The following is a 22,170-nucleotide window of genomic DNA, read 5'->3' on the forward strand; positions in this document are numbered from 1 at the left end:
GGTCAAGTACTATGTCAGAGCTCTCCTGGGTAAACACTGGGACAGAGCCAGGTCAGGAGTGCCATGGAGTCCCGGGTCCCAGCCCAGCAGCCAGGTGGAGTGGTTGGGTGCTGCTGGGGGAAACACCTCTCTCCCACCACTGCTTTGCCCCCTCTCCCCTCAGCGTACCTCTGAATCCACTCAGCTACTGAATGTCTGATTCTCTTTCGGAAATTTGCATCTCCTCAGTGGTTCACAGGAAGTTTAATGTCCAGCAAAGAAGACTCACAGATAAGGCTTAGGGGTCTGTAGATAAATGCTGCAGCTCCCCCCCATCCCACCCACATACCCAGTTCCTTGGTGATACAATATGGAGACCAGGTCTACACAGTTTCCGGTGGGGGGTGGAGGCAACAAGATAGAGTCCCAGCTGCCCACACGGATGGTGTGTGCTTCACCTCATTCCTTCCCTTCTCAGTTCCCTTTCTCCTGTTCCTGCGTATTCTCTGCTTCCCTGCTCCCTCCTTCCACAGAAGCCACCTGGATCCAGGCCTTGCTTAGGGTCAGCTGTTGGGGTGGTGGGGGGTTTCATCACCTTTCTTTCTCCCTTTGCTCTACTGTATCTGCTTCCAGCTGAATCAGCAGCCCAAGTGGGAGGAAAGCTTATACATGTACTTGTACTTTGTCATCTTCATCATTTTCGGTGGCTTCTTCACACTGAACCTCTTCGTGGGAGTCATAATTGACAACTTCAATCAGCAGAAGAAAAAGATAAGTGGGGCCACCATAGCTCCTTGCTCAGGACCAGAGCCATCACCTGTCACACTTCTGCATGCCCGGCTAGAAGCCCACTTTGGGCCTCTTAGACCAACACCATGATAGACGTCTGCCCTCCCGTGGCAGCCCACACCCCTCTCACCCCTGCCCAGGGTTGCCATATTCTCTCCCAGAATTCCATAGTCTACCCAGTTGGAGCCTGGGGTGTTGGGGATGTCTCAGGTGAACCATGGAGAAATATCAACAGTGCAGGGCCTGGCGGTGGTGCAGAGGGTTAAGCATACAGAGTGTGAAGGGCAAGGGCCTGCGGCAAAGATTCTGCTTGGAGCCCCCTCAGTTCCCCACCTGCATGGGGAGGGGGGCCACTTGCAAGTGGTAAACCAGGTATCTATCTTTCTCTCTATCTTCTCCTCTCTCTCTCTCTCTCTCTGTCCTATCCAGCAACAAAAACAACAAAAATAACAGCAGCAACAGCTACAACAAAAACAATGGAAAAATGGCCACCAAGAGCAGTGGATTCATAGCACAGGCACCAAGCCCCAGCAATAACTCAGAAGGCAAAAAAAAAAAAAAAGAAAAGAAAAAGAAAAAGAAAAAAGGGGAATCGGGCTGTAGCGCAGCAGGTTAAGTGCAGGTGGCGCAAAACGCAAGGACCGGCATAAGGATCCCAGTTCGAGCCCCCAGCTCCCCACCTGCAGGGGAGTCACTTCACAGGTGGTGAAGCAGGTCTGCAGGTGTCTGCCTTTCTCTCCCCACCTCTGTCTTCCCCTCCTCTCTCCATTTCTCTCTGTCCTATCTAACAACAACATCAATAACAACAATAGCTACAACAATAAAAACAACAAGGGAAACAAAAGGGAATAAATAAAATTAAAAAATAAAAGAAGAAGAAGGAAGGAAGGAAGGAAGGATGAAAGAAAGAAAGAAAGAAAGAAAGAAAGAAAGAAAGAAAGAAAGAAAGAAAGAAAGAAAGGAAGGAAGAGGGAAAGAACTCTGGCATCTTCTGTTTGTGCTGGTGTCTCTGAACTCCCAGAGCACCGAGTCAGGAGGGGCATGACCCTAGAGATAGCAGCACCCAACCCTCCTCAGGATGGGGAGAAGGACACTTGTCTCCACAGCCTCTAACTCTCGTGAATAGGAGCCCAATTCTCAACAAACTGCCATATTTCAATTCAGACATGACAAGCCTAAGGTGCGGTCATGCTCGCCCTCTGCTGAATGCCCCTTTTCTCTGGAGGCAGGCAGATTTCAGTCTCATTTAAGCCCAGACCCACAGAATAGAAAGGGGGTCCTATAAAGAAGTCACTGAACACAGCACTGCTGGCACAGCCATCATTGATTCTGGCATCTTACAAACCAGGATTTGCATCCTTAGCTCAGCGACTTGCCAGATGGTTACCCTGGCGACTTTGTAAACCTCTGACTCTCAATTTTTCTGTTCATTCCATAGTGTCAGTGGTACCTCATCACAGGATTCTGGTGAGAGATAAATAAATCCTGTACAAAAATAGCCCAGTTTAATGCTGGCCACACGGTAGATATCAGATGAAATGACTTTTTCTGTTTGTTTGTTTCCAGAGTTACTGCTGGGGCTCAGTGCTGGCACCATGAATCCACTGCTCCTGGTGGCCATTTTTCCATTTTATTGGACAAGACAGAGAGAAATGGAGAGAGGTGGGGGTAATAGAGAAGGGGAGAGAAAGAGAGACACCTGCAGACCTGCTTCACCACCTGTAAAGTGAACCCCCTGAAGGTGGGAAGCCAGGGGAGCGAACCGGGATCCTTTTGTGGGTCCTTGTGCTTTGTACTATGTGCACTTAACCTGGTGCAGTACCACTCGGGCCCTAAAGATTTATTTTATATAAATCTTTATATAATAATCACTTAATACTGCATTATGTATTATATGACTACAGAGCTGTTTTAATAATATGATGTTATTACATATTTGTGATTTTTATTTTAATTGACTACTAAATGATTGGTATGTATCATTAAATATTATAATTTAAAGCCTGACCTATGAGGCAGGCATCCCACCAGTTGGATGTCTCTGGTCAGGGTTCTGGGGATGAAATGGAAACAACAGGTCTAGAGCAGGGAGGGAAGGTCCTGGGAGGACTCAGCAAGACAGCTACAAAGCAGTGACCAGAGTCTTTGTGATTCTAAAGGATTTGGAGACCATTCAAGCAACCCTGTCTTCCATTTAACAGAAGAGGAAAGTGAGGCCCTAACTAGACTCTGGCCTTACTAGGTGGGGGAGTGAGGCGAGCTCAGTGTTCACTGGCACATCACCCAGGAGCTGCCCCCCACCCCAGAAGTCCTCTGTGTCCCGGAGATTTCTGAGTTTCCACTCGACCTCTCAGACCTCAGCCCCTGTCTCCAGCAGCCACAGCAGCTAGTGCGCACAGGCAGGCAACTGAGGTGGGACTCGCTCACAGCTCATCAAGAAGCACCTCCTCTTGGGGGAAGGAAGCTGGAAGCCATCAGCCTTTGTGCGAAGTGAGAGAGAGAAGCCAAAAAGACAAGGATGACTATGGGATGATCTCATATTAGAACAGAAAGGGGAAGCAGAAGAGAACTTGGACTGGGTTTGGTGTATGGCACCAAAGTAAAGGACTCGGGGGCTTTCAGGTCTTGATACATTTTGGTGGAGGAGGACCTAGGCTGGGGGTGAGGGTGTTTTGCAGAAAAGTGAGAACTTTTACACACGTAAACCAACAACTGTATTTTGTAAACCACTAACCCCCCCCCCCCAGTGCAAGGTGGGCCAGAGAGATAGCTCACCTACTGGTACCCTGTACAGTGGTACTTGCCTTGCCATGCACAAGGTCAGGGTTTGAGCCCTCTCACCACATGAAAGTGTTATAGCCCCCAAGGAAGCTCCAGTGATTGGGTATCTTTTCCTCTCCCTGCCTCTCTCTCTCTCTCTCTCTCTTTGCCTCTTTCTCTCTCTATGTATCCAAAAAAGCCAAAGCATTGTGAAATTGCACATGCATGAGACACCAACACCTCAAAAGAGAAAAGAAAAGAAAAAAAATATTGGCGGGGTTGAATGAAGGAAGGCCAAGGGGTCCCAGAAGAGATCTCACAGCCAGCATTGGGGCGCACTTCAGTGGTGAGGTTTCCGGCACTGTGGCAGCAGAGAGGGTGCAACAGTAAGGGGCCAAGAGCACCAGCCAGTCAAGATTTTCCCTGGGCCCCTTGGAGAAGGCAGCAGCTGCTGGGTCACCGTCTGCAGAAAAGGATCGAGGGGCTGGGTCTTCGCTGAGGGAAGCTCTTGCTCTTGTAGGGACTGTGGCTCTATGCCCCTTCCCCACACTCCCACCCCCACTCGAGAGTTGACAGAAATGAGCAAGCTGGATTCCAGGCTCCTATTGGAATAGACATGCACCTGTTCCCCAACTTTCCCCAGCCCCTGTCCAGGCACAGTCACCGCATTCTCAGAGAAGAGGGACAGGCACTGTTTCAGAGACCCAGGTGGGTGCAGGTCAGAGTTATGGTCCAGTTCTACTTGCTGTGTCACTCAGTTGTGACACTGGCTGGACACCGATTGACCCTGGCCATGACAGGTCTTCCTGCAGAGAGAATCTGAGGACCTGAGATGCCCTCCCGCTCTGGTCTTGTGTCCCCAGAGTCCCTGATGCTTTAATAATTGGAGTTCTGTGTTATCCTGCACTTAGGAGGTCAGGACATCTTCATGACAGAGGAGCAGAAGAAGTACTACAATGCCATGAAGAAGCTGGGCTCCAAGAAGCCCCAGAAGCCCATCCCACGACCCCAGGTAAAAGAGTTTCTTTCTAGCAGATCGTGTCTGGAAATCCAGGCTGACAGCCTGTGCTCGGTGCTTGTGTTGGTCGAGGGTCTGGAGGAGGAACTTTGGGTTGGGTTGGGTTTAGGAATGAGGGGAGGGGAATTCCCAGTTTCAAGGAACAGAAGTCTAAAAGAAGCCCCCCACTCCCCATCCTCCAGGATGAGCCTATCTCCCACAGTGCTCCAGGGAGACCTGCTGAGAGAAGTGCTGGGGTCTCCATCAAGTGTAGGGTTCAAGCACAGCACTGAGAGCAGTGCAGGCTGAGTGGTGGGACCATCAGAGTCCCAGATGAGCTGCCTGTGACCATGCATTGGGACCTGTGCAATACCTGTTCAGCCTCACCTTATAGTCTGCTCCAGGCCTCACGGCCCAAGCTCACCTGTGATCCAGGACTCACCTTGGGCCATGCTCAGGTTACACTGTAAACAACCCCAATTGTCCTGCTCTGGTATTCAAATATTGACCACAACTTAAGAGTTATACTCAGTTTTGATCCCTTTACTCACAAAGTTCCTAAGACTCATGACTTTGGGGCAGGGTCATGTGTCACACTTGACACCAGCGGGAGAGTTCATGCCTTCCACATGGGAGGCCCTGAGTTCAATCCCCAGCACCAGGACAGGTTTTGGGGAGCGCTCTGATCTTGGTCTCTGCCTCCACCTGTTCCTGTGTCTCTTTTTACACAAACACACAAATAATTTTATAAGAAAATGTGAAATGAGCCAGGCAGTGCGGCACACCTGGTGAAGCACACACATCTCACTGCGCAAGGACCCAGGTTCAAGCCCCTGGTCCCCATCTGCAGGGGGCAAGATTCACAAGTGGTGAAGCAAGTCTGCAGGTATCTTTCTGTCTCCCTCTCTCTTTCTAAAATATTTTGTTTATTAATTTATTTGGGTATAAACAGAGAGTAATTGAGAGGGGGAGTGGGAAGATAGAGAAGAGAGACAGACACCTGCAGCCCTGTTTTACCACGCATGAATGTTTCCACCTGCAGGTGGGGACCAGGTGCTTATGCACTGTGTCACGTGCACTCAGCCAGGTACATCGCTACTTGGCCCTCTCGTTCCCCCTCTATCTCCCCCTTTCCTCTCAATTTCTCTCTATCTCTATGCAAAAATAAATAAATAAATATAATAAAAAATTTTAAAATGTGAAACAAAATCAATAAATAAAGCAGCCCCCAACATAACATGACCCACACTCTTCTCACCCCCATGCAGAAGATGGAAATCGCCATCCCTGGGGAGGCTGGGGGAACAGGCCTGGGGTGGGAGTGTTACTGTTTGGAAATGCACAGCTGAAGCACTGCAGCGGATTTCTGAGCCATCCACTCCAGTGAATGGAAATGGCCACTTGCCACTATGCATGACCTTTCTGTGGTTGAGCTGCATGGTTCATCAAGAAAACTCCAGGTCCAATCCCATTAGCTCTTTACTCACACAAGGGCAAAGCCCAAGGACCTTCCACAAAGGGACAGGCCTTGCCCTAAATGAGCTAGGGAGACATGCTCTGTTGGCCAGGGCATTAGGAGTTCTAGAGCAAGGTTCACGGCCTGCATCAGTTACTAAAAATTTCATGAGCCCAATCTTGAAAACATTTGCGGTGGGGGGGAGGTGGGGGTCTATGACCCTTGACACACTTTACTTGGAAGCTGTGGTTATATATGTATTCTTGGTTCTGATAAGAAAGTGTGAGGACACGCACAACTCTGTAGGGCAGAGGCTGCCTTCCAAATACCCCGTAAGATCACGCACCCATGGGAGTGCATGAGTGAGCTTGAGGGAAAGAAAGGCCTTAGGGCTCAGGTGAGCAGGCCTTTGTCAAGTAGTCCAGTGGGTGGGAAGAAGTTCAAAGTTGAAAGGTCAGTCCCAGATAGCCAATCAAGTCAGGGGCTACAGGAGGAAATTCAGTGAGAAGCAAGCTAACCTTTGTGATTACAACAGTTGAGCTGGACTCACATTTGAACCAGACAACAGAGTGCTTTATTCCGAAGGCCGCCCTTGGCAATAGTAAGACAGTATTTTTTGGTACCTTCTTCTATCTATTGCTCAGTCTGTCTGTAACATCTCAGAGGGGAGGGAGGGGAGAGAGGGGGAGAGAAAGATAAGCATCTGCAGACCTGCTTCACCAGTTGTAAAGCAACCCCCCTGTAGATGGGGAGCTGGGGGCTTGAACCTGGATCCTTGCTCTGGTCATTGCACATTGCACTATGTGCAATTAACCCGGTGCACTGCCCCCCCCCCCCCCCGCGCCCTCAGTTTCCATATTCTTTATCTCTCTGGGAGTATGAACCAAAATTCTTTATGGGGGAGCAGAAGGTAGAAGATCTGGCTTCTGTAATTGCTTCTCTGCTGGACATGGGCGTTGGCAGGTCGATGCATGCCCCTGCTACAAAGCTGTGTTTTAGGAGAGCAACTTTATCTCTTGGTGAGTTTCGTTGTCACTAAAGTGACTGTATCTCTCCTCCATAGTCGACTGGGTCCCCTCTGCTCTCCAGCCCCCCAACCCTTCCCCTTAGATGACCTCAATATGACCAGCAGAGTCTAAGGGTTTGCTCTCATCCAGCTTTGTCCCCTGGCTTTGTTCCTGAGAGCCCACATAGAAGTGAGACATTCAGTATTCGTCCTTGCCCTTCTGCTTTATTTCACTTCTAATGACCCCCTCCAGAAAGCTGGCACCTGTAGCCAGACTGTGTGGTCTCAGGAATGCCTCCAGGGAGACTAACAGGCACAACTACACAGAAGTGCATGTGGCTGCTCTCCAGGGCCTCCACCCTTGGCCCGACCAAGTCCCTGGCCGGCATCCATATGGCAGGTGGCACTTGGCACCCACCACCTCATGGCACCAGCCTGATGATCATGTGTCTTCTTCAAAGTTCAGAGCCAAGAAAGAAACCCAAGGGAAGGGGGGCAGGCTATAACACACTGTGTTAAGCACACACAGTACCAAGTGCAAGCTGCTATGTGCAAGGATCCCAGTTTGAGACCCCGGCTCCCCATCTGCGGGGGTGGGGGCACTTCACAAGTGGTGAAGCAGATCTGCAGGTGTCTGTCTTTCTCTCCCCCTCTATGTTTTCCTCTCCTCTCTCAATTTCTCTCTGTCTTATGCAACATGACACCAACAACAATGGGAAAAAAGATGGCCACTAGGAGCAGTGGATTCATAGTGCAGGCACCGAGCCCCAGCAATAACCCTGGAGGCAAGGAGGCAAAGAGAGAGAGAGAGAGAGAGAGAGACCCAAGGGAAAAAAGACATACCCACTATCAGCCGAGACCCACCTCATCAGGTTGAGCTTGGCACAGAGATGCTGGTTATTGGCACCCCTTTCCTTCAGAACACCTAGTGGGCAGGCTAGTAAAATAAGCAGAGCCCTGGCCTGGGAGTTCTAGCCCTGGTGCCTGGATACCCTCATACTGGGACCCACCTGGGGCACCATAGGGACCTCCACCACGTGTTCATACATGCTGCTCCTTGCCACAGCTGAAGCCCAGGTTCTAAATTATATGCTTCATCACGAAGGCCAGAACTTCCTCAAGACTGGAAAATTATATTCTGTAATGTTCCCTGCTTCAAAAATCACTAAAAGCAGGTTTCACATACTCAACTTTATAGGAAAATAATAGACTTAAGAATACCACATCATCAGTCACCCACTTCATCTGCTCAGAGAGCGTGGAGGGGTGTGAGGGACGGCTCCCTGCCCACGGGCTAAGCCAAGCACTACAGCAGCTCACAATCCAGGGCTAACATGGTACCCAGGACTCTCTCCTGCTCTGTGTAACTGCAAATCATGTGGCTGTGAACGAGCCTCTGTTTTGTCACCGTGGTCAGTGATGAAATGGAAGGATTCCCACTCAGCATCCTCCCCCCCCCCCCCCACCCAGCCTGGAAGCTTGTGCAAAGCCACTCTCACCCTGAGAGCTGCAGGGAGCAGGAAGCAGGAAGCAGGAAGCAGGAAGCAGCTCTGTGCCTGCCCTTCCCGCTGCCTCCCTTGCAGTCCCTGGGAGCTGGCCCCTGGGGAGACCATGAAGAGCCCTGAACACAGCATCCACAGCCAGTGTCTGTTGTGCAGAATCAAATTTCACTAAGCCTGGGAGCACACCTTTGTCATTTCATTTGAGGTGTGGATAACAGAGCAGTCCATCTGTGCATTGAGTTGTCTACTGCATGCTGGGTGTGGTATCGACACGGCATGGGGCTGTGTGAGAGGTGGACAACACCTCTGCCCTCGAGGAGGTTGAGATCCAGTGACACAGAGAAAAGGTTAGCAGAAATCATACGCACACTGACAAGCTTGAGAAATTGCCAAAGGAGAAAGGATGGGATGGAAGGCAAAGGGTGCCAGGAACCAAACCTGGAGGAACCCCGGTGCCTAGTGGTTATGTGAGCAGGCAGGCAGGAGGCTTGATGGTGGAGCGCTGGACTCGAAGTGTGTGTATTGAGGGGGGGGGGGGGTTCTATCCCAATACTAGGATTGATTTCTGGTCTCTCTCTCTCTCTCCACCCCTCTCTTCTCTTCCATGTTCCCTCTGTCATAAAAATAAAGAAAAGTTTTTTATTGATATAGTAATGATTGACAAGACCATAGGATAAGAGGGGTATAATTCCCACCACCAAAGTTCCAAATTCCATCCCCTCCCTTGGAAGCTTTCCTATTCTTTATTCCTTTGGGAGCATGGATCCAGGATCTTTATAGGGTGTAGAAGGTGCGAGGTCTGGCTTCTGTAATTGCTTCTCCACTGGACACTGGACATGGACGTTGACAAGTTGATCCATACTCCCAGCCTGTTTCTATCTTTCCCTAGGGCTCTGGAGAGGTAAGTTTCCAGGACACATTGGTAAGGCCATATGCCCAGGGAAGTCAGATTAGTGTCATGGTGACATCTACAACTTGGTGGCTAAAAAGCATTAAGATATAAAGTTGTGATTAAGTTACATCTTAGAAAGAAAGAAGGAGAGAAAAGGAGAAAGGGAGAAAGAAATAGAAAGGAAAGGAGGGTGGAAGGGAAGGAGGAAGGAAGTTTGGGTGAAGAAGGGTTACATTAAAAAAAAAAAGGTATCCAGAAACACAAGAAAATCCCCAGGAAAGCAAGGGACAGTGAGAAACAAGCAAAGTGAGTGCTAGGGTGAAGGGTACAGAGACCAAGCTAGTGTCCTTGGATGGAGCCCTGAAGGTCCTTTGTAAGATTCACAAGAACTATGTCAGGGGCAGGATGTGGACCGAAGCTATGTTGGAGTAGCGGGGAGACTGGATGGTTAACAGTGACTGCTTCAACCCTTCTGAGAAAATTAGCTGTGAAAGCACTTCAAGAAGCAGGGTGGTAGCAAGAGGGAGATAGAGTGTTCAAGAAGATTTTTCTGTAAGTCAGAGGAAACTAGGCCATCCGACATTTAGCGAAGGGCCTGAGAAGGAATAAGCAGGCAGGGCCAGAAGTGAGCAAGAGCCTCACTCATCAGCAGGGGCGCAGAGGAACCATAAGCTTGGTAAGTGGCATAAGGTACAGTGTAGTGAGGCAGCCGCCCTTCAAAGACAGGAAGGTTTTACGAGCCATGGGAAGAGTAAAGATTCAGCCTGCCCTCCAACTCTAGGGTGAGGGAGGTGGGGGCAGGGAAGAGCACGCTCTCGTTGAGTGGGAGGGCGTTTTGCACCGTTAAGGTAGGTGAGTGCTACACAACTCAAGAGAAAGTTTCAAGAAAAGGTGAGGGGGAGAACAGGGTTAGGATCAAGAACTCAGCACACTACGACGCTATGTCATGTGAGAGACTGGAATCTCATGTTAGGAACATATTAAAAACACCACAAGACTAGCCACCTTGAGTGATCATGTGGTTTGAGGGGATTTCCTCTCTGCCTTCCAGAAGGCAAACAACCCAGACCTGAGCCCATGCTCCATACCACAGCTTTCTTAGCCACTCATCTGTTGTATGTTTGAAATACCCAGGATGCTGTAGAAATGCAACATTATACAAGATATGATCCCTGTCCTCAAAAAGATCATTGTCAAGGCCTGATGGGAAGAAGCATTCCTGAAATGCTAGAAATCACAAGTCAGTAACTGCAAAGGCTGCGGGAGGGGCCTTTCGATGTAGTGGGATGTTGTTAAGGAAAACTCCCCAGAGGAAGTGGGACTTGAAGAGAGGTGGATCCAGAGTAAAACTTGGATTGACTTTGGTGCCTTGCTCCAAAGCAACAGATTCTTGGGAAGGGTAGAGGATGGGAGGACTTCTGGAATTGCAGTGAATGGTGGTGAGAAAGGGCCAAAGTTGGGGATGAGAGTGTTTTGCAGATACTTAAGCAAGGAGATGAGAACAAATTATCTTGTCAAAACTGTACTGTAAACCATTTGCCCCATAATAAAAATAAATAAGATAAATAAATATACTGGAAGGAAGTCAAAGAGAGAGGTGGATCACTGAGCAACACTGGGAGTTAGCCAACATAGAGGACTGGAAGGATATTATACCTGGAAGGAAGGACAAGTATTAGGACAAAATGTCTAGCTACTTTGTAGTCAGTGGGACTGGAATGAAGCAACAGGTAAACCCACTAAAACTGAGTTTTATGGAAGGGGTAAGGACAGCACTGGCCTCTGTTTGGATGTGGAGCATGAGACAGGGTTTAAAGGCCTCTGTGTGGAGGGCTGGGGAGATAGCATAGTGGTTATGCAAAAAGACATTCCTGCCTGAGGCACTGGAAGTCCTAGGTTCAAGCTCCATCACCACCATCAGCCAGAGCATAGAAATGCTCTGGGGGGAAAGAAACAATATTATAAACCCTATCTGTGATAAAGCGCAGTTCCTCTCTTCCCCTCACCCTCCTCTCCACTCCTGGTTTGTTTGAACTTTCAATCTACCGTCTCTTGTGTCCTCAGAACAAGTACCAGGGCTTCATTTTTGACATCGTGACCCGACAAACCTTCGATATCGCCATCATGGTCCTCATCTGCCTCAACATGATCACCATGATGGTGGAGACTGATAACCAGAGTGAAGAAAAGACCAAAGTCCTCAACAGAATCAACCAGTTCTTTGTGGCCGTCTTCACAGGCGAGTGTGTCATGAAGATGTTCGCCTTGAGACATTACTACTTCACCAATGGCTGGAATGTGTTTGACTTCATTGTTGTGGTCCTCTCCATTGGGAGTAAGTGGGAATCAGGGCAGGTGGGGAAAGCCAGCTTTTCTTGGCATTGGTCTGGCCTTTTTTTTTTTTTTTCTAAAACAAGGGGACAACCAACAAGCTTTTGTTCATATTTTTAATTGTGTAATTTATTTCTTTAAGTTTTTTTTTGTTAGTGACTTAGTAGTGACATACCAGATAGGTATAGTTCCACACAACATCTACCACCAAAGTTCTGTGCCCCCACACCCCACAGTGATAGCCACCAAGATTCTCCCAATCTTAGAGACAGATTGGTTTCTTTTCTTCTTCCTTTCTTTCTTCGTTTCTTCCTTCCTTTAAAAAAATGTTTTTATTATCATTATATATTTGATAGAGACAGCCAGAAATCGAGAGGGGAGGGAGAGAGAGAGAGAGAGAGACCTGCAGCTCTGCTTCACCACTCACAGAGCTTTCTCCCTGCAGATGGGGACGGGGGCTCGAATCCAGGTACTTGCACATTGTAATATGTGCGCTCCACCAAGTGTGCCAACACCTAGCCCCCTTCCTTCTTTTTTCCTCTCTTTCTCTCTCTCTCTTTTTTGCAAGTTCACGTACTTCACTTGTCTACATTCCACAAAAATCACCATCTTGTGCTTATCTTTCACAGCCTCACTTATACTTTACTTATTTCACTAATACTTACTTATTTCATAGTCACCTCTAGTTCCATCCCTTTTGTCCCAAAACACACAAGATCATTTCTTTTTAAATGGTTGAGTTCCACTGAATACATGTCTCGTAACTTCCTTATCCCGTCGTCTGTCGATGGGCATATAGATTGTTGCCACATTTTGGGATGTTGTGAACAATGAAGCTGTAAACAAAGGGGTGTGTAGACTACCTTCAAATTAGAACCTGTAAACTTTTAAACACACACTATACGTTAGAGAAACCTAGTATTTACTATCTTCCAATGAAATGGAGAGGTCCATTGGGCCTTCTCCATGCTAACATGAGGTGTTTTCAGATACCTACTATATGCAAAGCCCATTTCTAGAACTTTAGGGGCTGGTAAGAACAACCATTCCTCTAGAGAACCTAAGATGATTAAGTTCCCAGAGGACTTTATCCTAACGGGTTTCAAAGCAGAGCGTGGGTGGTGTCAATGTGAGATGAGTCATAAAATACTTTCTGGAAAATGAGGTGGTTTCCAGAAGACAGAGGAAGAACTAGGAAGAGATCGTTCAAGAGAGATTCTTAAATCAAGCGTCTAGAATTAAATCTCTATTTAATAGTTCACTTAGAGAATAAGAGTGACAGATATCAAGGCATAAAAATGCTAAGAAATCAAGGCTATTGTGACCTAGCCTGGGTGTTGTGGAATGGCTGGCCCAGAACTTGGGAGGCAGGAGTCTTCATAGAAAGTCGATAAGGTCAGAGGCTAAAGGCAGGGGTGACAAGGAGGGGTCCTGTCAAAAGTGAGCATTTGCTGATTTCTGAGCACTGGACCGGGCTCCATAGGTCTTCACAACATCCTGTGACAGAGTGCTAGTAGCCTGGCCTTATATATTAGAAACTGAACTTCAGGGAATTGGACAGTAGCGCAGTGGGTTAAGTGCAGCTGGCAGTAAGCCCAAGGACCGGCATAAGGATCCCAGTTGAAGCCCCCGGCTCCCCACCTGCAGGGGAGTCACTTCACAAGCGGTGAAGCAGGTCTGTAGGTGTCTGTCTTTCTCTCCCCCTCTCTGTCTTCCCTCTCCATTTCTCTCTGTCCTATCCAACAACAACAACAATAATAATTACAACAATAAAACAACAAGGGCAACAAAAGAAAAGAAAGAAAGAAAAAAGAAAAAAAATCCAAAAAAAAAAAAAGAAACTGAGCCTCAGAAATTAGGAAAAGTATTTTGGGGGTGGAGGCAGGCGGTAGCACAGCGGGTTAAGCACACATGGCAATTAAGGATCCCGGTTCGAGCCCCCAGCTCCCCACCTACAGGGGGGGTCACGTCTCAGGCTGTGAAGCAGGTCTGCAGGTGTCTGTCTTTCTCTATTTTCCCCCCTCTGTCTTTCCCTCCTATCTCCATTTCTTTCTGTCCTATCCAACAACAACAACAGCACTAATATTAATAACAACAACAATAAGGGCAACAAAATGGGAAAAAAATGGCCTCCAGGAGCAGTGGATTTGTGATGCAGGCATGAGCCCCAGAAATAACCCTGGAGGCAAAAAAAAAAAAAAAAAAAAAAAACGAAAAAAAGCAAAGTGGGTAAAGGCTGGGCTTGCATTTAGACCAAGCTAATGGTTTCCCCTTGAACTAGATCCCCCTCACCAGCAACCAAAGCCTGTCCTTGGCCTGCTTGCAGTGGAGCCAAAGGTTGGCTCTATCAGGACCAAATCCCAGTGTACCAGCTTGGCTTTCCATGATGGATATGTCATGACTTGCTTCTCTTTCATGTCAGGGCCTATCTTTAGATTTAATTTTCCATTGATTTACCATCAACTGCTAATAGCATCTATCTACAACATGGCAACACTTCATCAATCTCCCCACCCTGCTGCTGAAACCTCAGACTAAACCTGTTTGAAGGGTGGGAAATATTTATTTCTGGGGTTTTGTTTTGCTTTGTTTTCTTCTTGCAGCTATTTAGTGGGAGGTTTCTTGGTTTGTTTTGTCTGTCTTCCAAAATAGGCTGAAAAGACCAATTTGCTTATATTAGAGAAAGGAATATGTTTATATGACTTCTTAAGCCAACACTATAGAAAATTAAAAAAAAAAACTTTAAGTACTCAATTCTGTGATAGGAATACTTTGCCAATTCTTTCAATCTATTTTTTTATTTTTATTGTGATTTAATAATGATTAACAAAGACTGTGTTATAAGAGGGATATAATTCCCACCACCAGAGTTCCATATCCAACTCCCTTCCATTGATAGTCTCCCTATTCTTTATCCCTCTGGGGGCATGGACCAAAGATCTTTATGGGGAGCAGAAGGTGGGAGGTCTGGTTTCTGTAATCACTTCTCCACTGGACATGGGCATTGACAGGTCAATCCATACTCCCAAACTGTTTCTTTCTCTCCCTAGTGGGGCAGGGTTCTGGGGAGGTAGGGTTCCAAGACACACTGGTGAGGTTTTCTGCCCAGAGAATTCAGTTTGGCATCATGGTAGCATCTGCAGCTTGGTGGCTGAATCAATCTATTTTTAAGTTATTTTTATTATCCTTATGTATTTATTGGATAGAGACAGCCAAAAAATGAGAGGAAGAAGAAGATAGAGAAGGAGAGAGATGGAGAGACAGCTACTGTCCTGCTTCACCACTCACAAAGCTTTCCCCCTGTAGGTGGGAACTGGGTGGTTCGAACCTGGGACCTTGGGCATTGTAACATGTGTGCTCAGCCAGGTGAGTCACCACCCGGCCCCTTCAATCTATACAGCATCATCCACTGGGCAGAAGTCACTTGGGAAGATAGTTGGAAAACCAAAGAATCCAAATGGTTCCACCTGTCTGTGCTTAGGCCCTCCCTACTTCTCTCCCTTCCCACCAACAAGATATGCATTGAGTATCTAGTTGTTAGCAGTACACGGACTCATTTCCTCTTCAAGGAGATGAAGGCTTGTTGGCAGGCAGAATCTTCATAAGTTCTACGGACACACGACGCAGCTTCAGTAAACTGGACTTTAAGAGAGAGACTTTCATAATGATTTTATAATCTAAAATTGTAACTTTTACCCAAATCTCCTTCCGACACAACCCTCTGACCATTGATATCCAGGTGACAAAAGGCAAGAAGGAGAAGGGGGCCATGGGAACTGGGCACGGAACAGGTGCTTGGCGTCATGCCCCTCACGGCTGGTCCTGAGCTGTTTTGAATCATGGTTTACCTAATCTGTGTCTGGCAGGTCCACAGGGCCCAGCTTCTCAAATCCTCAAGTTAGGGATCTTATAGACAGATATACAGCCTTCCTCTTCCCAACCACGTGCACAGCTGGGTTGGGGGCCAGTAACTGGCCCTAAAAGGCCCTTTCCTAAAATTCAGACACGGCTGGAGATGAAAGCAAACAAGTCAGGGCCATTATGGAGACAGCTGGCCACTCAAAGCCATTCTGCTTTAGCTGTCAGCAAGTCACCCAACTCCTTTATAATTACTACCAGGCTCTGTACAATTAGCCACAGGACCATGTGCCAGGAACTGAGTCAATCTTCACAGTGGGAGATGGAGAGATGAATCAGAGTGGGGGGCTGGCCTTTGCAGAGCATGGTGCCAGAGTAGAGGGAAAGGCTGAGCCCTGGGGCTGAATTCTCAGCAAGAGCAGGGTCTGTGTCACTCAGAGACAGACAGACGGACGAGGGCCCTGCATGTGTGGAGTCATTGCCAGCAGCATTGGCTACAGGAGAGAGGGTTTTGACTAAGAAGGAGACATTACAGGTGTGTGCGTGCCGGAGGGGGGTAGGGTAGGGACGTGGCAGCGAAGATGAGATTTACCCAAGCAAGGGAGGATTTATGTCACGAATACTCACAGGGCATTTGTGCCATCTGCTCAGCCAGCATCCTGGAATACAGATGCCCGCCTGCCTGCAGGCTCATACACAGCAGATGAGAGAGTGTGATCGCAGCCAAGTCTGTCAGGCCATGTGGCTGCAAATACTAATTCCATTATCTCCCCCCTCTTTCCAAGGCCTGGTGTTTTCTGCAATCCTGACATCACTGGAAAATTACTTCTCTCCAACGCTCTTCCGCGTCATCCGCCTGGCCCGCATCGGCCGCATCCTCAGGCTCATCCGAGCAGCCAAGGGCATCCGCACGCTGCTCTTTGCCCTCATGATGTCCCTGCCCGCCCTCTTCAACATCGGCCTCCTCCTCTTCCTCGTCATGTTCATCTACTCCATCTTCGGCATGACCAGCTTCGCCTACGTCAAGTGGGAGGCCGGCATCGACGACATGTTCAACTTCCAGACCTTCGCCAACAGCATGCTGTGCCTCTTCCAGATCACCACGTCGGCCGGCTGGGATGGCCTCCTCAGCCCCATCCTCAACACGGGCCCCCCCTACTGCGACCCCAATTTTGTCAACAGCAACGGCTCCCGGGGGAACTGCGGGAGCCCGGCTGTGGGCATCCTCTTCTTCACCACCTACATCATCATCTCCTTCCTCATCGTGGTCAACATGTACATCGCCGTCATCCTGGAGAACTTCAACGTGGCCACGGAGGAGAGCACCGAGCCTCTGAGCGAGGACGACTTCGACATGTTTTACGAGACCTGGGAGAAGTTCGACCCCGAGGCCACCCAGTTCATCACCTTCTCGGCCCTCTCGGACTTCGCTGACACTCTCACCGGCCCTCTGCGCATTCCCAAACCCAACCGGAATCTGTTAATCCAAATGGACCTGCCCCTGGTGCCCGGAGATAAGATCCACTGTCTGGATATCCTTTTTGCCTTCACCAAGCACGTGCTAGGAGAATCCGGGGACCTGGATTCTCTGAAGGCAAATATGGAGGAGAAGTTTATGGCCACGAATATTTCAAAAGCATCCTACGAACCCATAGCCACCACCCTCCGGTGGAAGCAGGAAGACATCTCGGCCACTGTGATTCAGAAGGCCTACCGGAGCTATGTTCTGCACCGCTCAGTCATTCCTTGCAACTCCAGAGGGCTGCCTGGTGCCCAAGAGGAGGACGCTGAGTCCCCGCCAGACGCATTCATGGCAAACGAGGACCCTGCACTCCCAGACAAATCCACGACTGCTTCTGCCACCTCCTTCCCACCATCCTATGACAGTGTCACCAGAGGCCTCAGTGGCCAAGTGAACATAAGCACATCCAGCTCTGTGCAGATGGAGGATGAAGCCACGGGTCATCGAACACCCACCCCCGAGCCCCAGTGAGGACACTCGCATGGACAGCTCCACTTCTGGAATGACCTCCCACTTTGTGATGACTCTTTCCTCCTCTGGGTGGCACCAGCTACCACTTCGCCAATGCATGTCACACTGATCATGATGTCAGAGCTGGGCAGGGAGCACCCTCAGGACCTCCTCCCCTACCCTCGTACCCCCATTTAGAAAGACACCCCCAGCCCCCTGATTCCACTCACAGGCATCAGGAACAGAAGGCATGTCACAATGCCTTCCTTTGCATTTCAGTATCATGGTTGCCATCACTTCCAGAAAAATGCCCCTGGTCCTGCTATTAGTATTGTGACCAGCCTTTACCTAGACTGGGACCAAAGCCTCAGGACCTCAACTTCTCAGGGGAGATGGCAAAGATGTCACTCAAGGTCCAAGATGGGCCACGTGGAGTGACGGTGTGGTTTAGGATCTTGCATGACTGCATGTTGAGAGCTGCCAGACGATTGCTCAAGCCTGGGGTGACCCCCGTGGGTCCATATCCTGAAAGGCCTTTGAGCTAATAATTAAAGTTAATATTTTTTAAAATATATCATGCCCAGTGTTGCACCTTCAGCATGTTTTGTTTTGTTTTTCAATTATGTGATACTGACTTGTGCCATCAGGTTACTTCTCCTTTGCTTTCAAGATTCCTGACACTTTGCAGTTTGAGTCTGAAGCTAGGTGGAACAGGAGTACTGTTCTGAGAGCTTGTCCTAAAGCCCGACTCCTCTACTGTCTAAAATCCTCCACCGATTGCCTTGCTGAGCAGGACGAAGCTCTTCCCTCCTCTGAAACTTGCTTCCCCACTTGCAAGGTGTGTGGAGGGAAGGGCTTTCAAGCTGTAGAAACAGAGATTCTCTGCAGCCTTTGTGTTTCTTGTGAAATCCAGGGGTACCATCTCCCCATTTGGATAAGAAGAAGTTCACTCTGCCGTGGCTGTGATGGTCAGACCTCCCTGCCATGCAGCAAGAGAGGCAACGCAATGCTGGGGAATATTTCACAGCTCACAGTCAGAATTTAAGGAGGGAGGTTTATAAGGGCTTGGGAGCTGACTTGCCCGGTAGCACACACGCTTCAGCACACTCGAGGAATTCCATTTGATCACTGGCCACCACACAGGAGCACTTGCTGAGGGCAAGCTTTATGAGCAGTGCTGTGCTGTCTCTCTCACTCACTTTTATTAGATAGGGCAGAGAGCAATTGAGAGTATATAAGGGAGATACAGAGGGAAAGAGAAAGAGAAAAACCTACAGCCTTGCTTCCCCCTGCAGTTGGGGAGCAGGGGCTCAAACCTGGGTCCTTGTGCATAGTATCATGTGCACTTAGCTAGGTGTGCCACCTATCACTTGTGCCTCTCTCTCTCTCTCTCTCACTCTCTTACCCTCTACCAAAAAAACCAAAAAAATACAAGAACCCACTAGAGTGGTGGTTCAAAATCCCAGCAAGTCATTTATAGCAATGGCAAAATAAATAAATAAATAGATAGATAGATAGATAGATATTTTTACACTTCTCCAGAAAAAAGACTCCATAGCTGGTATAAACAGAAGGCATGTTGAGAAAGATGACCTAAAATAAAAATTATGGCCAATATGGCCTTTAATTCCTGCTACAGTGGAAGTTAAGCCCCTGGTGGTTAATTGGATTTTTACAGCAAATGGAGTGAAGATTGTCAGAAGAATATTCAAACCATAGTTTTGTGGCAGGTCTAAAAATGAAAGGCATCAAGAATTCCGTGAGGCAAAGCAGGATACAAAAGACTGGAATGACAGCCAGGATCTTCCGGTAACTTTTGGGACAGTCCCTGCTAGGATCAGAAGGAGCTGGCGAATTTTTTTAATCTTTATTTATTGGATAGAGACAGCCATAAACTGAGAAGGAAGGAAGAGATAGAGAGGGAGAGAGACAGAGAGACCTGCAACCCTGCTTCATCACTCACAAAGCTTTCCCCTTACAGGTGGGGACCGGGGGCTCAAACCCAGGTCCTTGCTTACTATAATGTGTGCTCAACCAGGTGTGCCCCCGGTGAATTTGTTGAGATCTATACAGTTCTTCCATAAGGTTCCATGGTATGCAGTCACAAAGCCAATAGATGGTTTCATCTTACATGTCTCATGGGACAACTTTTCTGAGACCTTGCTCTCCCTTTTCTGTCACTGTGGACTCTTCAGAGACCAAAGAGACTCTCGAGATGTTTGTTGGGGCCAGCCAGCCTGCACAGATGTAGGCTGATGAGACAGTTTAGAATGATGAGTGAGGGTGCCAGCTGGCCCAGCACAAAACTCAGGATCGCTGCTTGGTATCCTCAAGATGAGTTTAACAAAATGGCATTTCCTCCCTACGCCCTCAAGCCAAGGAAGCAGATAGAGCCTGTAAGGCTTCTTCAACATCTATATTCCATGCAGTCAATAAAAAGGCCATGTAAGAAGATGCTCACACACGGTTTTATAAAACAGCTGTGTTTACAGAGAGCTTGGGGACTGGTTTGCTTTTTTCCCCCAGGCCATTTTTTAATTTATGATTAATAGCGGTTTACAAGATTGTAAAATTACAGTGTATGGTTCTAACCACACCCACCACCAAAGTTCTCTGCCCCCCACCCTCTCAGTGATGACCACTATAGTTTTCACAAATCTTAGAAACAGTTCGCTTACTCCTGGGGTTTTTGTTCAAGTTCATGTGCTTCAGTTCTCTAGATTCCACATATGAGTGAGACCGTCTCGTCTGGTCTTTCACCTCTTATTTCCCTAAGCATAATCACCCCATGTTCCACCAATTTTGTCCCAAAGGACACAATATCATCTTTTTTTGTTTGCAGAGTAGTATTCCATGGAGTATATTTCTCATTATTTCTTTTTTCCATCTTTAGCTATTTGCTGGGTTTATTTACTAAGGAAGGCCTTAATCTGGTGACTGATATCTTGGCAATGTGAGGCAACCTTTGATATAGATATACAGAATGCCACGTGAAGATACAAGAGAGAAGGGGAAAGCTATGTGGATAGATGCAGAAGTTGAGGTGATGCTGTCAGAACCCAAGAATTGCTGGCAACTGCCAGAAACAAAGGAGGAGGAAGAGGGGGAGGCGAAAATGATGATGATGATGATGATGATGATGATGATGATGATGATGATGATGATGATGATAGAGGAGGAGGAGAGGGAGAGGAAGAAAAGAAGGAGAAGGTGAAGAAGAAAAGTTTCAAACCATCAGAGAAAGCAAAGTGCTGCTGATACCTTGTTTTCAGAGTTCTGGTCACCTGAGCTGTGAGAGTATAAATTCCTATGTTTTAAGCCCCCTAGTTTGTGATTCTCAACTATGTGAAGGCTGGTGTTGACTAGATGCATATCTGAAAGCCACAGGGGCTTTAGAGCCTGCCTGTCCCCTAAACACTACCCTGCCTTGTATCTGCTCAACTGCACAGACGTGGATGGCCAAGGACACTCGGGAACAGTCAGCCCACGCAGATGGGAAGATGTAGGCAGAGTTCTGGTGTGCTAAAGCGTTCGCCTTAAGACAAAGGTGAAGTGTCTTGCCTAAGTGTTGAGGATATAAAATTAACAGGAAAGATCCTCAACTTGGAGCTAAACACTGGCTGAAGTGTTTTTTGAAAAATGCAATTCCAAGAATCAAGGGTATAACTCAATGGTAAAGCATAGGCCTTGTGTGTCTGAGGCCCTGGTGCGCACACACACACACACACACACACACACACACACACACACACACACCAAGCTTAAAACTGCAGGCATTTTCTAATCCCCAAACGCAAGATTTCCAGTAGCAGCAGGATAAGGTATCTGAATCAGCCCTGCCAGTGAAAATGCTGAGTAGATAGCAAGCCATAATAGCATGGAAGTTGGAAAGATGGGAGCAGGATAAAATCTGACTTTTATCCAGGAAGAAAGTAAAAGTTTTTGTTGCTATTAGACTTTGGCAAGTTAAGAGTACATGATTTAAATACTAGAGTTGTGATGAACAGGCTAGAAACAGAGTATACAGTTAATAAACTAGGATGGGGTAGATGTTAAGAAACAACAGGGCTGGGAGTCAGACAGTAGCGCAGCAGGTTAAGCGCACGTAGCACAAAGCGCAAGGACTGGCGTAAGGATCCTAGTTCAAGCCCCCAGCTCCCTACCTGGAGGGGAGTCGCTTCACAGGCGGTGAAGCAGGTCTGCAGGTATCTATCTTTCTCTCCCCCTCTCTGTCTTCCCCTCCTCTCTCCATTTCTCTCTGTCCTATGCAACAAGGACGACAACAATAATAACTACAACAATAAAACAACAAGGGAAACAAAAGGGAATAAATAAATATTTTTAAAAAGAAAGAAAGAAAAAAAAACAACAGGGTCATCAAAGCCAAAGGTATGAGAAGGAGTGAAGGACAAACAAAAAGCAAAGATGGAGTAAGGCCGTATTTGAACACAAATAAACCAGGAATTCCTTTAAGTATAAATGAACTAAGTGGTCCAAAAATAGGTAAATATTGTCAGGCAGAATTTAAAATTTTAAATGAAAGCTGTTTTCAAAAATATACCCCCAATTTAAAGTTACCCCAAAAGGTAAGAAATAAAAAAAAAGTATGTTCCATATATATCTAGCAG

The 22,170-nt window shown here is 47.7% G+C and overlaps 1 protein-coding gene across 2 annotated transcripts in view; it reads left to right on the top strand.

The window, feature by feature from the left end:
- SCN10A (sodium voltage-gated channel alpha subunit 10) overlaps window positions 1–17,903 on the top strand; it is a 111,443-nt gene extending 93,540 nt beyond the window's left edge. For both annotated transcript variants that reach the window (XM_007517675.2, XM_060180420.1), the window contains 4 exons: window positions 613–750; window positions 4,436–4,540; window positions 11,446–11,716; window positions 16,356–17,903. In XM_007517675.2, coding sequence (XP_007517737.1) covers window positions 613–750; window positions 4,436–4,540; window positions 11,446–11,716; window positions 16,356–17,563 — 1,722 coding nt within the window. In that variant the 3' untranslated portion in view covers window positions 17,564–17,903. The remainder of the gene's footprint in view (window positions 1–612; window positions 751–4,435; window positions 4,541–11,445; window positions 11,717–16,355) is intronic.
- The last annotated feature ends 4,267 nt before the right edge of the window (window positions 17,904–22,170 follow it).

The sequence above is a fragment of the Erinaceus europaeus genome, chromosome 21 (assembly GCF_950295315.1).
Source record: "Erinaceus europaeus chromosome 21, mEriEur2.1, whole genome shotgun sequence".
NCBI classification, from domain to species: domain Eukaryota; kingdom Metazoa; phylum Chordata; class Mammalia; order Eulipotyphla; family Erinaceidae; genus Erinaceus; species Erinaceus europaeus.